The 13,283-nt window shown below is 33.9% G+C and overlaps 1 protein-coding gene across 3 annotated transcripts; it reads right to left on the minus strand.

The window, feature by feature from the left end:
- Positions 1-3,980: 3,980 nt before the first annotated feature.
- On the minus strand, positions 3,981-11,814 carry LOC139511932 (glutamine synthetase-like). 3 transcript variants are annotated; one of them, XM_071299125.1, is made up of 6 exons: positions 11,696-11,814; positions 7,478-7,653; positions 6,580-6,741; positions 5,874-6,020; positions 5,240-5,567; positions 3,981-4,665 (listed from the first exon to the last, which is right to left on the minus strand). In XM_071299125.1, exons 2-6 carry the CDS (start codon positions 7,632-7,634, stop codon positions 4,377-4,379), a joined length of 1,083 nt encoding a protein of 360 aa, XP_071155226.1. In that variant the 5' UTR covers positions 7,635-7,653; positions 11,696-11,814; the 3' UTR covers positions 3,981-4,376. The 3 variants fall into 3 exon arrangements, with proteins under 3 accessions (XP_071155226.1, XP_071155225.1, XP_071155224.1); XM_071299124.1 differs by lacking the exon at positions 11,696-11,814 and adding an exon at positions 11,518-11,656; XM_071299123.1 differs by lacking the exon at positions 11,696-11,814 and adding an exon at positions 10,145-10,297.
- Positions 11,815-13,283: the final 1,469 nt, after the last annotated feature.

The following is a 13,283-nucleotide window of genomic DNA, read 5'->3' on the forward strand; positions in this document are numbered from 1 at the left end:
TTGGCCATTTTCAAAATGAACCTAGATTTAACGTTTCCTATGACCTGTATCCAATATAACCAGGATAGCTCTTAGATAGACACCTGACAGTGGAAGATAACAAGAGGGAGACCCCAGACCACCTGTTGTCGAACGATTGAAGTAGAACTGAAGGAGCTTGAAATGCCCTGAGAAGAAGCCGAAGTAAAGGCTAAAGACAGAACTGGATGGCGAAATCATTTTGCGACCTTATGCTACACCATGAACGAAGAGGAAAGGTAGGAATGTATTGTTAATTTTACTTTTATGATGGCTTGGGTACCTGCTAAGGTATGCATATTTCGTTCGCCGTGGCACTTGTCAATGCATTGAGTCGATAAAATATGTGACCATTTCGTGTGTATTTTAGTCTATACGCCATCTACTGAAATTAACCATCGAGATGACCTCCGAAGACTTCCGACCGTCATATTACCCGATATAAATATAAACACGAATAGATTGCGGACACGTGCAATTGAATTTTTCAAGGTCTGTTTGATTTTACGCTATAGGTTAATAAAATAGATAAATCATCGTGTTTTACCTGTATGAGACTTTTTTTGTGAATCGAATCAGTTAACAAAATGGTTTACCAGTGTTTCACTTTCAATGCTGACATTCTTTTCTTTTAATGGACACACACGCCAATAAATTGCGTAACCAATCTCTAGCTAAGAGGGTAAATTGAAGGTCACATACATATGGATTCATTTAGGTCGAATTATTCACTTGGGAATGAAAAATTCATCAGCGATTTATCTTAGTTTATTTTAACGAAATTTAACTTAACTGGTACTGTTGTATCTTAAAGCGAATTATCATTTCACTATTTCACTTTATAATGACTGAACAAAAAATCATATTTCTTTTTTGTTTACATCTCGTAGCTATAATGCCCCTTTAAAGATAAAGATCAATGACAATGAGGTCAAGGTCAGAATATCCTATCAGACAGACATGTGCACTTAACAATTGTTACATACACCAAATATAGTTAATCTATTGCTTATGATAATTGAAAACCAGAACACAAAAACTCAACATTGACTAATGATGATGTGATCCATAAAATGATATCAAGGCAATGCGGATTATACCTCCCAGCCCCACATATACACCTTACACATCTCATACGACAAATATAGTTGACCTACTCAACTTAAAGTATTTGAAAAACAGAACAAACACTTTATATTGACCAATGCGCCATGAACATAAGGTCAAGGTCAGGTGAAACATACCAGTCTGACATGTACCCCTTACACTCATTCCATACACCACATATAGTTCACCTATCTACTGATTATAGTGTCTGAGAAACGGACCATATTACGCAACTTTAACCATGATCACTGACCCATGTAACGAGGTCAAGGTAAGGTGAACTTTATCTGACGGACATGTAAATGTTGCAAATAAAAAGAGAGAAATTCATACAATTTTTACAAAGATAAGAATGTGATCATAGTACATAGATCCCCACTCACACTATCATAATATGTATGTTCAGTGGAGGCCATCAAATTGGGATCAAAACTCCAATTTGGAATTTAATTATAAAAATCATTTCATAGGGAACAGTTACACGTGTACTAAGGGAGCTAACATTTGAATACAAATGAGGTCAATGACAATGGACATATGACAGACGGAAACTTCGCAACATAAGTATCTGCATTTAACGTTGAAGCATCTCACTTCTGAAACAAATAGTTAGGCAGCAACCATTTGATTTTCTGGGGGAGGCTATGGTTTTTTTTGGAAAAAAAAGTTTGTTTCCAGTTTTTGGAGAAAAAAATCATTTGTTTTTGATTCTGAGAAAAAAAAATTGTTTGTTTCACCCTCAGCTGCCACTATATGTAATGCTAAAAACTTTTATTTTTAAACAGGGAAACTGTCAACGAGTCTTGGATGCAGCGTTGCTAGGAATAGCATCTTGCTAAGCAGCAGTGTACACGAAGATCAATCCTACACCAATTAGTCTGACGTCTTTTCCTAAACAGTGTGATAGGAAACTTTGTTGAGGGTGGTAAAGGGTTATTTTCGTGCAACGTGTTTTGCCATTTTTATTTCACGTGCAGCCGTGAAAAAGGTTCGTTATTCACCGTGTTTCGTGAAATCGGTAAAAAGATCAACGTGCAAGACATTTTTAATTGTTCCTTCATCGTGAAATGGCAATTTTATTTCGCGTTCTTCCGTGCAGATACCCCCCCCCCCCCTTTGTTAAATTCTCATCAAATTGACATGCAATCTTGCATGAAAACAGATCTTTTTTGTCTTTGGAGTCAGCAGCAGTCTTATTGGCATATAGAACCCCAGCCAAGAAGGTTGGCGCCTATAAACTAGTTTTAACCACCACATTATGTATGTTCCGTCTCGGTAGTCAGTTGCCTGTATTTGAGCTATTGAGTGGTGGTCTTTTGCCCTATAACAGATTGTTTTTTCGTTCATGAATTATGCTGTTAATTTTCTCGTTTTAATTGTTATACATTTGTCACTTCGAAGCCAGATTTTATACTAAGCTGATTATGGAGTAATTGCTTTGCTCATTGATGAAGGCCTTATGGTGACATATAGTTGTTAATTTCCGTGTCATTTGGTCTCTTGTGGACAATTGTCTCAGTGGCAATCAAACTACATATTCTTACTTTATACATATATCTCCAACTTCAAAGTCTGCAGCAGATGCAAATCCTAAAGCAGTCAATTTTCTATTTTCCTCAAACAACATTGTTAAATTAAAAATTGCTGCTCTTAAAAAAGAACGTCTTTCTTTTTAATAATTTTATTAACATTTTCATAGAGATTCAATGTATCACAATCTTCTGCTGTATTACAGTAATAAAAATAGCATTTATCAACATTTAAATATTACAATGTTTTTTATGACACTTGGTATAGTGGCAAGTACATGTACAAAGATTTCTTATTATTTACAAATACAATTTGAGTGTCCTACTTCTTGCTTGAACTGTCTTCAACATACTTGTAGTATAATATATAATTATCAATCATAATGACCTTCACATTCTATATGAACTCTTCCCTTGGGCAAAGAGAAACAATACATCCATCAAAATTGAAAAGATAAACATGTTTATAGTCGAACTTGGTCTATTGCTCAACTGTGAAGGAAAATACAAAGCATATAAACTTGATGGAAGTCTTTAACGACCTTGACTTGATGTTGTCATGTGCTCTCATAAATGGTTAATACAGGTATGGATTGGTCAAACTTATTAAGTACCCTGTGTCCACTTTATTGAGTGACCATGCAATTTCTTTACTCTCATCCTTCAATTTCTACATACACTACTTGTAAAATATATATATCCTGTTATATTTAGCAGGTAACCATGACAAAATCTACATGAAATGTTGGTGCCCTATATTATGAAGTTTGGAGGTCAAACAGACATACAAGATCAAACTTGAAAGCTCTTAGAAACAATGAACAAGTTTCACAAGATGAACTTTTCCAGATATTTATCTGATTTACTGTGATTATGAATTTATCTTATTTGTACAAGGCGAATAATGATTGTATCTAGATCAAACTGGTGACATCCTGTACCAAAAATCAATTATTCATATAAAAGAATTAATTATTGAACTACCCATATATATATGTCTATAAAAGAGGGGGAGGACAGGGGTAAGGGAGACAGGGAGAAAGGGGGTAGGAGAAAGGAGAAAGGGGGTGGGAGAACGGAGAAAGGGGGTAGGAGAAAGGAGAGGAAGGCTGGGAGAAAGGAGAAAAAGTTGGAGAAAGGAGAAAAAATAAAATTTCTCCTTTTAAATTTTTTTCTAATATTTCAAGAAAAAATATCTCAAAAGGAGATGTTTTATTCTAATGGGAGAAAGGAGAACGGGGGTAGGAGAAAGGAGAAGAGGGGTGGGAGAAGGGAGAATGGTACCCCCCTGTCCTCCCCCTAATAAAAGAATGGCCGAACAATCTTTTTAATAAAAGGTGTATTCTTTCTACATCAATATTGCACATATTCCATTCTCTATATCCATCAGAAAATATTCCAAGATGTTGATGAGGATGTCATTTTAGAGTAGTGATAATTTGAATAGATAAATGTTTGAATTTTCACTATGGGTAACTTTTGACATTCTATAATCCTATAATTTGAATAGAAACACGTTTTAATTTTCACTATGGGTAACTTTTGACATTCTATAATCCCACTTGATCAAAATACAACCATACAGTAAATATGTTCAGAGGTACAGAGAATGATTTGAAATATACAATTAAAAGTTTGTACCTTAAATAATGTTATGATTTAATGAAATTATGAATTTTATAAGGTGATGTACCCCGAATGTGTAATGTTCAATTTTATAATCTAAACATCTAAAACAGTAGTCCGCACAATAACTTCTGTCACGGCATATGGATCACAGTTTGATGATGGCCGTCTATCTTCCAAATATCCGCAGCCTTCCTCAGCTACTTGACGTGGAATTCTTATACTTGCACCGCGATTTGCGACACCAGCAGAAAAGTCATGTATACTTGAGGTTTCGTGGAAACCTGTTAGTCGACGTTCATTATCTTTGCCTTCTTTTGGGTCATAAGCTTTGATGTGACGTACATGATGTTTAGAAAGACGTTCAATGGCAACCTCAATTACCCTACAAGCAAAATAAAAAAAATTTAGAAAAAAAATAATAACAGTTTGATATTATCAATTTTTTGCTGGAGGCAATTCTCTACATTGTAAATTGAATGTAGCATCTTAAATATTGTAGATCATTTTTTTACTCGAATAAATTTAATTGATTTGCATGTACACATTAATCTTTGAACAATAGAATATGAAACAAAATGGAAGATTAAAGATTTTAAAGTGCCTCTTGCAAAAAGACGCAATAACATCATGAAATGAATTTTTAATTCAAAACTCTTTTACTATAAACTTTAAATTTTTATTGAATTTGTGAAAAAAAATTATGTTGATGAAAATTTCTGACCAGTTCCAAATTTAAAGAAAGATGTATTTTTTTCCTACAAAAAGAGTCAAAGTTTATTTTAAAGTTTTGATAAAGTGCCCTTATCAAAAGTAAAATGAAATGTTAAAGTACTTTTGTTTGTATCATTTAAAACATGATGGCTCTTCGAAGTCATGCTAGTGGCATGTAATTACTCAAAGTTACTACTAGAGTTGATCATAAAAAATAAGTGTGGACACATATAAATGACACTTACTTAATTCCTTCAGGATCTCTCATTGCTTGGGTACTGTAGTTACAATGAGCACCGGCACCATTCCAGTCTCCTTCAATTGGTTTGGGGTCTAAAGTGACAACAACGCCAAATTCTTCTGCCACACGGTGCAACAAATATCTTCCTACCCACAAATGGTCTCCCATATCAATACCCTCACATGGTCCAACTTGGAACTCCCACTGGGCGGGCATGACTTCAGCGTTACATCCTGCAATCTTCACGCCAGCATAAAGACAGGCTCTGTAATGTGCCTCAACAATATCTCGACCATATACCTTATTGGCACCGACACCACAGTAGTAAGGACCTAAAAAGATGAAACCGTAATTATTTCAGTGCAAATAATAATTTCATCATATGCATGTGGCTACAAAAAAGAATTTAACAGAGTGTGACAATATAAACAGTGGACAAGTGTTCAATGAAGATTACTAATTTTACATACTACATGTATTCTTGTTTTTCAGTGCATTTAATCAATTTCTTGGCAGTTGCTGATCTTTGATTTAGTTATGTGCAAATGGACACAATTTTGAATGAGATGCTTAATTGTTGCTTCTAAATTGCAAACTAAGTTACACTGAACATAATCGCAATTTTAATTTTGTTGTACCTTGTGGACCAGGAAATCCATTTTTAGGCCAGCCATATGGATGTCCGTCAACATCTAACAATGTATATTCTTGCTCAATACCAAACCATGGATGTGTATCTTTAGCCTGTTCCATAACAATAGCACAGGTATGTCTTTTGTTACTTTCTAAAAAGAAAATAAATATAAGTAATTATATATCTTTTAACTGTTCCATTTATAAAAAATTAAATATTCGTCATGCTATATTCTTTTAGGTAAACAATGAAATAGTTTTAAATCTTTTCTTGGAATGTACATTGTATTAACACAAGTCTCACATAATGTGCATTTGCAAGTTTAAATTTCACAATTGATATATTTGAATGATTAAATATAAATAACCAGACAATGAACTGCTTACAAATGAAAAAGAGATTACGGTCAGGAATTTCAGGTCAATATATTTTTTTTAGACATGTACTTAACAAAACAATATTACCCAAAGAAACAGCCTTTCTTGATAAAATCTGAACCTCAAGATGTTTGAAATAAACTATCAAAATACACAACACACAGTAGTCTTTTTTCCAATTGCAGATTATTTTCAATTTTTTTTTTACATCCGTAAACAACTGTTTCAAACAAAGGATAGACAAACTGTATCCCAGCCTATGCAAACTAAAAAAAATAATTTTATAAATATTTTTCTGGTGTTGTCTAAATTAAAGTTCATGATGTTCCTTACCTGCAGGTTTTTTGTTATACTTGAGTACATCACACAAAACCAATTTGTGTGGTCCCCTTCTAAATGGATCTTTGAAAATTGCCACAGGGTTTAGGTACATGTCTGAATTTGAGCCTTCAGCTTGGTAAGTACTTGAACCATCATAGTTCCACACAGGACATTCTAAATAAAACAATTATCTTCTGTCAGTTTATAGTTTTGATAAGTATATTTAATATAGTACACAGTAATGCTATACTACTTCTGTATAAATGATTAGGCAGTCAAAATTTCTTTAAATATACCCGTAGTACCATTTCAGAGACTTGTGGGTTGTGAACTTTTATTTACCTCAGTGGCAAATCCAGCAATTTTTAAAACTTTGACCCTGTTCAAATTCACCTTTTGCACCTATACCCTACTACTGCATGTGTATTTAGGTTTTTTCAGCTGATTCTATATTATATTTTTTTTCTTTTTCAAAAGGTAGTATGATTTACTGTTTGCCAGATGCAACCATCTGGATAAGTTGATCCAGGGGGGGGGCCCTCCCCTTTCGTGGGAAAATTTGGTTGATTATATAGGGAATCACTGAAGCATGACTTGAGCAGGCCCCCCTTTTGAAAAGGTCTGGATTCGCCACTGATCTGGAAACTTTGCAATACTGGATAAAACTGGTTAAACACCCTTGACATACTGGTCCACTGTTAAAATTATAAAAGGGTTAGGTCATAAACAAACTGGTTAATACTGATCCATTAAATTGGGCAAAGATGAGTTAGAAAAAGTAGGACACAATTTTTTTCCAAATCCTAGCTTGTAAGAAAGGCATTTACACTGGATTTTTAATTACATCAAATTAGGTGGTAAAATCCAGGAGTATTTTTATCCAGCTAATAATGACCATCAGAATTTTTACCTTTGGGTTCCTTTGGTTCAGATTCCATGGTACGACATTTACTTCTGATGCCTTCGCCAGTGCCATCTATCCACAAATATTCACACATTACTCGTCCCTTCTCCTCCAAATCCATATACCGACCCAAAATCTCTTTACTCACATGAACTTGAGTCATTTTGAAGATTATTAATTTCCTGAAAGAAAAATAAATTATCTTGTCATGCTAAAATTTTAAATACATTCTTTATAAAAAAAAAATGTACATGATTATCATTAAAAGACCAACTCTGTTTATTGGTATAAAACTGTAAAAGACAGACAGCTTCAAGAAAACGCAAAACTGGGCTAATCAAAATTCTATTCCTTATACTAGTATTCTTTTTATGCCCCTTGTTTGCCCTGAAATATCTTATATGATAATTGTAAAAAACACTACATTCAAAAGAATTTATGGATTTTTCTATCCCTGAAGTTAAGAGAAGTCCCTGCTTTCTTGAATAGCCAACTTTAGAATTATAAAAAATTAATGACCATTGTAAAGAAGTGTAAAGGCTAAATAAAAATAGGCACTGGCTACGGTTACATGGAAATGTAACAATAATAAAAATATTATTGTTACATTGGGGACTAAATGCCGGAATGCATGGTTGGATAAGGAACCGATTAATTACGAATGTAACAATAATTATTGAGGCTACGGTTACAATGCGTTATTGTTACATGAAAAACAGCAATGTTCGATGGGACTAGTAATATGTACTAAATAATAAAAGTTGAAGACATTATCTTATATTTACAATACATACAAGTATAACATACAATTTTTTGATTTTTTTTAAAGTACGTCCTCCATGGATTCTGAAATCGGACTCGGACATCTCTTAAACTGAGTTTTACTATGCGTAGTGTTGTGCGTTTGTTTTTTCTACATTGGCTAGAAGTATAGTGGAGGGTTGAGATCTCATAAACATGTTTAACTCCGCCGCAATTTTGCGCCTTTCTCAAGTCAGGAGCATTTGCATGGCCTTTGTTAGTCTTGTATGATTTTTTAATGTTAGTTTCTTGTGTATAATTCGGAGTTTAGTATGACGTCCATCATGATCACTGAACTAGTATACATATTTGTTTAGGGGCCAGCTGAAGGACGCCTCCGACGGGTGCGGGAGTTTCTCGCTACATTGAAGACCCATTGGCGACCTTCGGCTGTTGTCTGCTTCATGTTCGGGTTGTTGTCGCTTTGACACATTCCCCATTTCCATTCTCAATTTTATACATGTATACAGAAGTTCACAGTGTTAGTTCACAGTTAGCAAACTTTGCTTTTGATGTATCAATTTTTGGTAAGTGCGTTTGTATAGCTGTATGAAATTTGTGTCTTGATATTGTTTCAGTTTCGTTTCAAACGCATCCCATGCAAGTTTTTAAATTTTTCACCCAAACAAAATTGGTAATAGGAATCTCTTCATCTTTTGTTCAAAGTATAATGACAGTAATACGACTAGGTGTGCAGTTAAATACTTAAAAGTAAACAGTTTTCTCATCCCGAGTTTTCAACAACAAACCATTGAACTATATTTTTCGCCTTTGGCACTACAAGTTTGAAGTAGTATCTTTAAGAACATCAAATCCATTAATACCTAAAACTATTTAAACACCATTTGTTGAATAATAATATTTATTATTTATTATTATAACAAGTATTATTTAGAAGACATGAATGAATTAAGCAACAAAACTATATAGAAGATTTAAGTTTAATAAATCTAGCGTACATTGCTGTTTTTCGTGTAACAATAACGCAATGTAACCGTAGCCTCAATAATTATTGTTACATTCGTAGTTAATCGGTTCCTTACCCAACTTTGCATTCCGGCAATTAGTCTCCAATGTAACAATAATATTTTTATTATTGTTACATTTCCATGTAACCGTAGCCAGTGCCATAAAAATATATGTGTGGTTCAAGTGATCCTACCTTCCCTACTTTTTTGTCTTGAATTAGCCTACCCTAAAGATTTTATTGTGACTTTTCATTAAGCACTGTTAAAGTCAGAATGATGCTCCCATAGACTCAATGTAAAAAAAACATAAAATAAAAAAAAACCTACCTACATGTACCTACCCTAACTTTTTTCAGATGTAACTGGAACCACACATACTATTTTATTTGACCAAATTGGAAATATCTAGTCATTTATAAATGTATATATAATTTTATTTGTATAGGTTTCTATATAAAGTCGTTTATAACATAGACCATTTTAATTTTTAATTTTATACTTTTCATAAATACAATTTCTGATTTCTTTGTTGTTGGTTTCAGTCGATCATCGTTTCATGATTGCATCACATATTTATGGGGGTTTCCTACTTATTGACCCCGATCAGCTGTTTTGCGGTCACGATTGCATCACCGACTGCACTTTCGACTATCATGCGCAAATCAGCTGATTTCATTAATTTTTATTATATAATTTTCTGTGAATACATTGAGAAAAAATAAGCCACGATTGTTAAAAAAAATCGACACACCTTGTCCGTATTTATCTTTTATATGATTTTTCACAAAAATTACTATAATATTTACTATAGACTATAGTATAGTGTTGATATTTTAAATGTCTTAATGTGGTCACTATTTATTAAATCAAGTTGATTCTAAATATGGAAATGATAAATCCTTACCTTTCAAGTAAATTATATAAATATCAGAAAAATATCCGCATCAAAACATTTACACAACTTGTCCCTTTCGATTCTTCTTTTCAACTAAAAATTTTTCCGCGGTGAGCATTGAATGACCCTCGTAGTTGTCTCATGATTACAACGATTTCATTGGTTAATTTTACTATGGCTGAATTAACAATGATTTTTGCAGCAGGTTATTGAAATGATTTTGTGTCCTTGAACTTGTAATTTGCGTGTTATCTCTTTTTCCATGATAAAAGATTCTGCTATATAAGCTGATTTATATATACTTAGGGTCAAAATATTTGACGATATTTATATGTGTAATTATTTATTAGTCCTAATTAAGGCACTATAATTGACCCAAAACGGAGGAATCATCAATTTTTTGTGTAGTTGCGTGTGCTGGAATACTATTAAGAATAAGAATAAGAATACATACCCGTAGCCAGGGGGGGGGGGGATTCGGACGAACCCCCCTTGAAAACAAATAATGACTGTTAAAGTCAACGTTCTGTTCGAAGTGTGACTGTTAAAGTCGAGTTTTTGACTGAGACCAAATAACTGCCCCCCCCCCCCCCCCCCCCTGGAAATTCATGGCTACGGGCCTGGAATATTTATTATTCCAATCAAGGGCCCTTGAAACTTGAAAACTTATCTATGGACTCCAAGCAGAGAGAGTGTACTACGAAAAATGTATCTGATATTTCTGATTTTTTATTGACAATATAGATCGTCTCAACATTGTTGAAGTCCGTCTCTGCTTTGACCTGTTAGTTTTACTTTTATATATTTGTGACTTGGATGGAGAGTTATCTCATTGGCACTCGTACCAGTACATCTTCTTGTATTTAATAAGATATTTTAGTTGTCAGGCGGACAAATTGTCAATTCGTAACTTAAAATTCTCAGAGCGACATTTTTTTTATCAAAATGTTCACACCATCCATCCGTAAAGTTATTTGAATTGGAAGATTATCATTTTACTTTTTCTCTCAGTTAGTGAGTAGGCCAATGACGTATATATGTGTTAGTTGTCCTTGCATGGGTAGGCCGAAAAATAAGACTGGCCATCAGGGAAGCGTTTTCAATAGAAAATTATGATCGTATGTTTGTTAATTTCACGATTTCGAGCGCTTGCATGCCAAGTGGCAAATAGAAAACACGGTAACAGGGTATATCGAAAACTTTTGATTTTACAAGTTATAACCAATTAATTTCAACTTCAAAGATCTTCAAAAGCTTATAAATATGTTATTCCATCAGGAGTCGATTTTTACAAAAGAACTTACGACTAAGATAAGTCGTAAGTCATGAACAATTCAGTATACTTACGATCAATCTAACTAATTAAGTAATAAGTAACTCACTGGTATTATGGAACTAAATCAGTATAATCCGTCCTACACGCACTTCAATACTTGACTGAATTATTCAGTTATCCAGTTCCAAGACTATTACATCACGGGTAGACCCACTGAAATTAAGTTATCAACCCGGACTTTACTTTTCTACGAAACATGACACAATTCTCTAAATATACCCTACCTATATCTGCTTTTGTTTGTTCTTCGTTGTGTTATTTTAATTTTTAGATAATTGAAATAAAATATTTGAACTCGTGACGGTACAGTGACATTCAGATTGATTAGTCGGGTACTTCCTTGTTCATATTAGTATGGTAATCAAATACTTATCATTATGATATCCTTGCAGACGTCATTTCATTTTTTGTTCTCGGTTACAAAACAGTATTTATTAAATTAACGTTTAACTATTGTGTGGCTGTCGTATATATGTATAAGCTATTTAAGGGAGTTCAGGGGCGGATCCAACCATTTAAAAAAAGGGGGGTCCCAACCCAGAGTAAAGGGGGGTTCCAGCTATATGCTCCCATTCAAATGCATTGATCGGCCAAAAAAAGGGGGGTTCCAACCCCCGGAACCCCCCCCCCCCCCACACCCCCTGGATCCGCCAATGGAGTTATTATTTAGTCTGTAGTATCAAGAATTTGTATAGTAAAACTATACACATCCGCTTGGTAGTACTAGTATCTTTTCCAGAAACGTTTAACAATGCGAGTTTGACTATATTTATGTATACCTTTGTTAACTATCTATAATTTAGTACTTAACTCCTACAATGTTATTGACTATTCACAAAGTATCGAATTTCTGGTTTCTTCATCATCGGGTATTTTTCCATTCAGGTTTTATGGGTTTTAATAATAAAACGCATTTGCCAAATTTAAAAGGTTATAATAAACAAAGTACGTGTGTAGTAACAAATCAAATCAGCAATTCAAATCATTGCCTTTGATTATATATATGATGGACATACACAAGCAATATTGTTGTTGTGGCTTTAAGGGTATAAATTAAAATTAAAATCAAAATCTTCATAAATCAATTCAAAAGATTTGTGACGAAATAAATTAACAGACATTATTATCATAAAGACCACAGCCACAGCGATACAGACTGGACAAACACCAAGCGAAATTAAGCATTTATACGAATGAAAGAAACTAAAAGATTTAAATAAACGTTCACCACTGAAATACGGATATCCGACTGTAGAATATCAGAGACCAAGGGTTTACGATACAAATCATTGCAGAGACCGTGTCTGAAACATGTCTCTTGAAAATACTTTCATCGGCAGCTTGATTTTTTTTGGCGCTGATCATAAAGAGCATTTTCCGCATTGTTGCCGAGACTTGCTACATCTTCGTCAGAGTAATCTCGGACAACATCTTCGTAATCCAAGGCAGGGGCGGATCCAGCCACTTTAAAAAGGGGGTTTCCAACCCAGAGTAAAAAGGGGGGGGGTTCCAGCTATATGCTCCCATTCAAATGCATTGATCGGCCAAAAAAGGGGGGGTTCCAACCCCCCCCCCCCCCCCCTGGATCCGCCAATGCAAGGGTTCCGATACATTTGGCAGATGAATTTGGTTTAATCTATCATCTCTGGGTTCAATTAATATAATATACCAGTCTTGTTAACACCTTATGATTTATATCTGGACTAAGATTAAAAATAAGGTGTGTGATAATACTTTTTCTATCTATAAGTTTCGAGATAGTTTAATCATAAAAGTAAGTTAAAAGTTAAGAATTTTATCCATACGAATTTA

This window comes from Mytilus edulis, chromosome 2, assembly GCF_963676685.1.
Source record: "Mytilus edulis chromosome 2, xbMytEdul2.2, whole genome shotgun sequence".
In the NCBI taxonomy this organism is placed as follows: domain Eukaryota; kingdom Metazoa; phylum Mollusca; class Bivalvia; order Mytilida; family Mytilidae; genus Mytilus; species Mytilus edulis.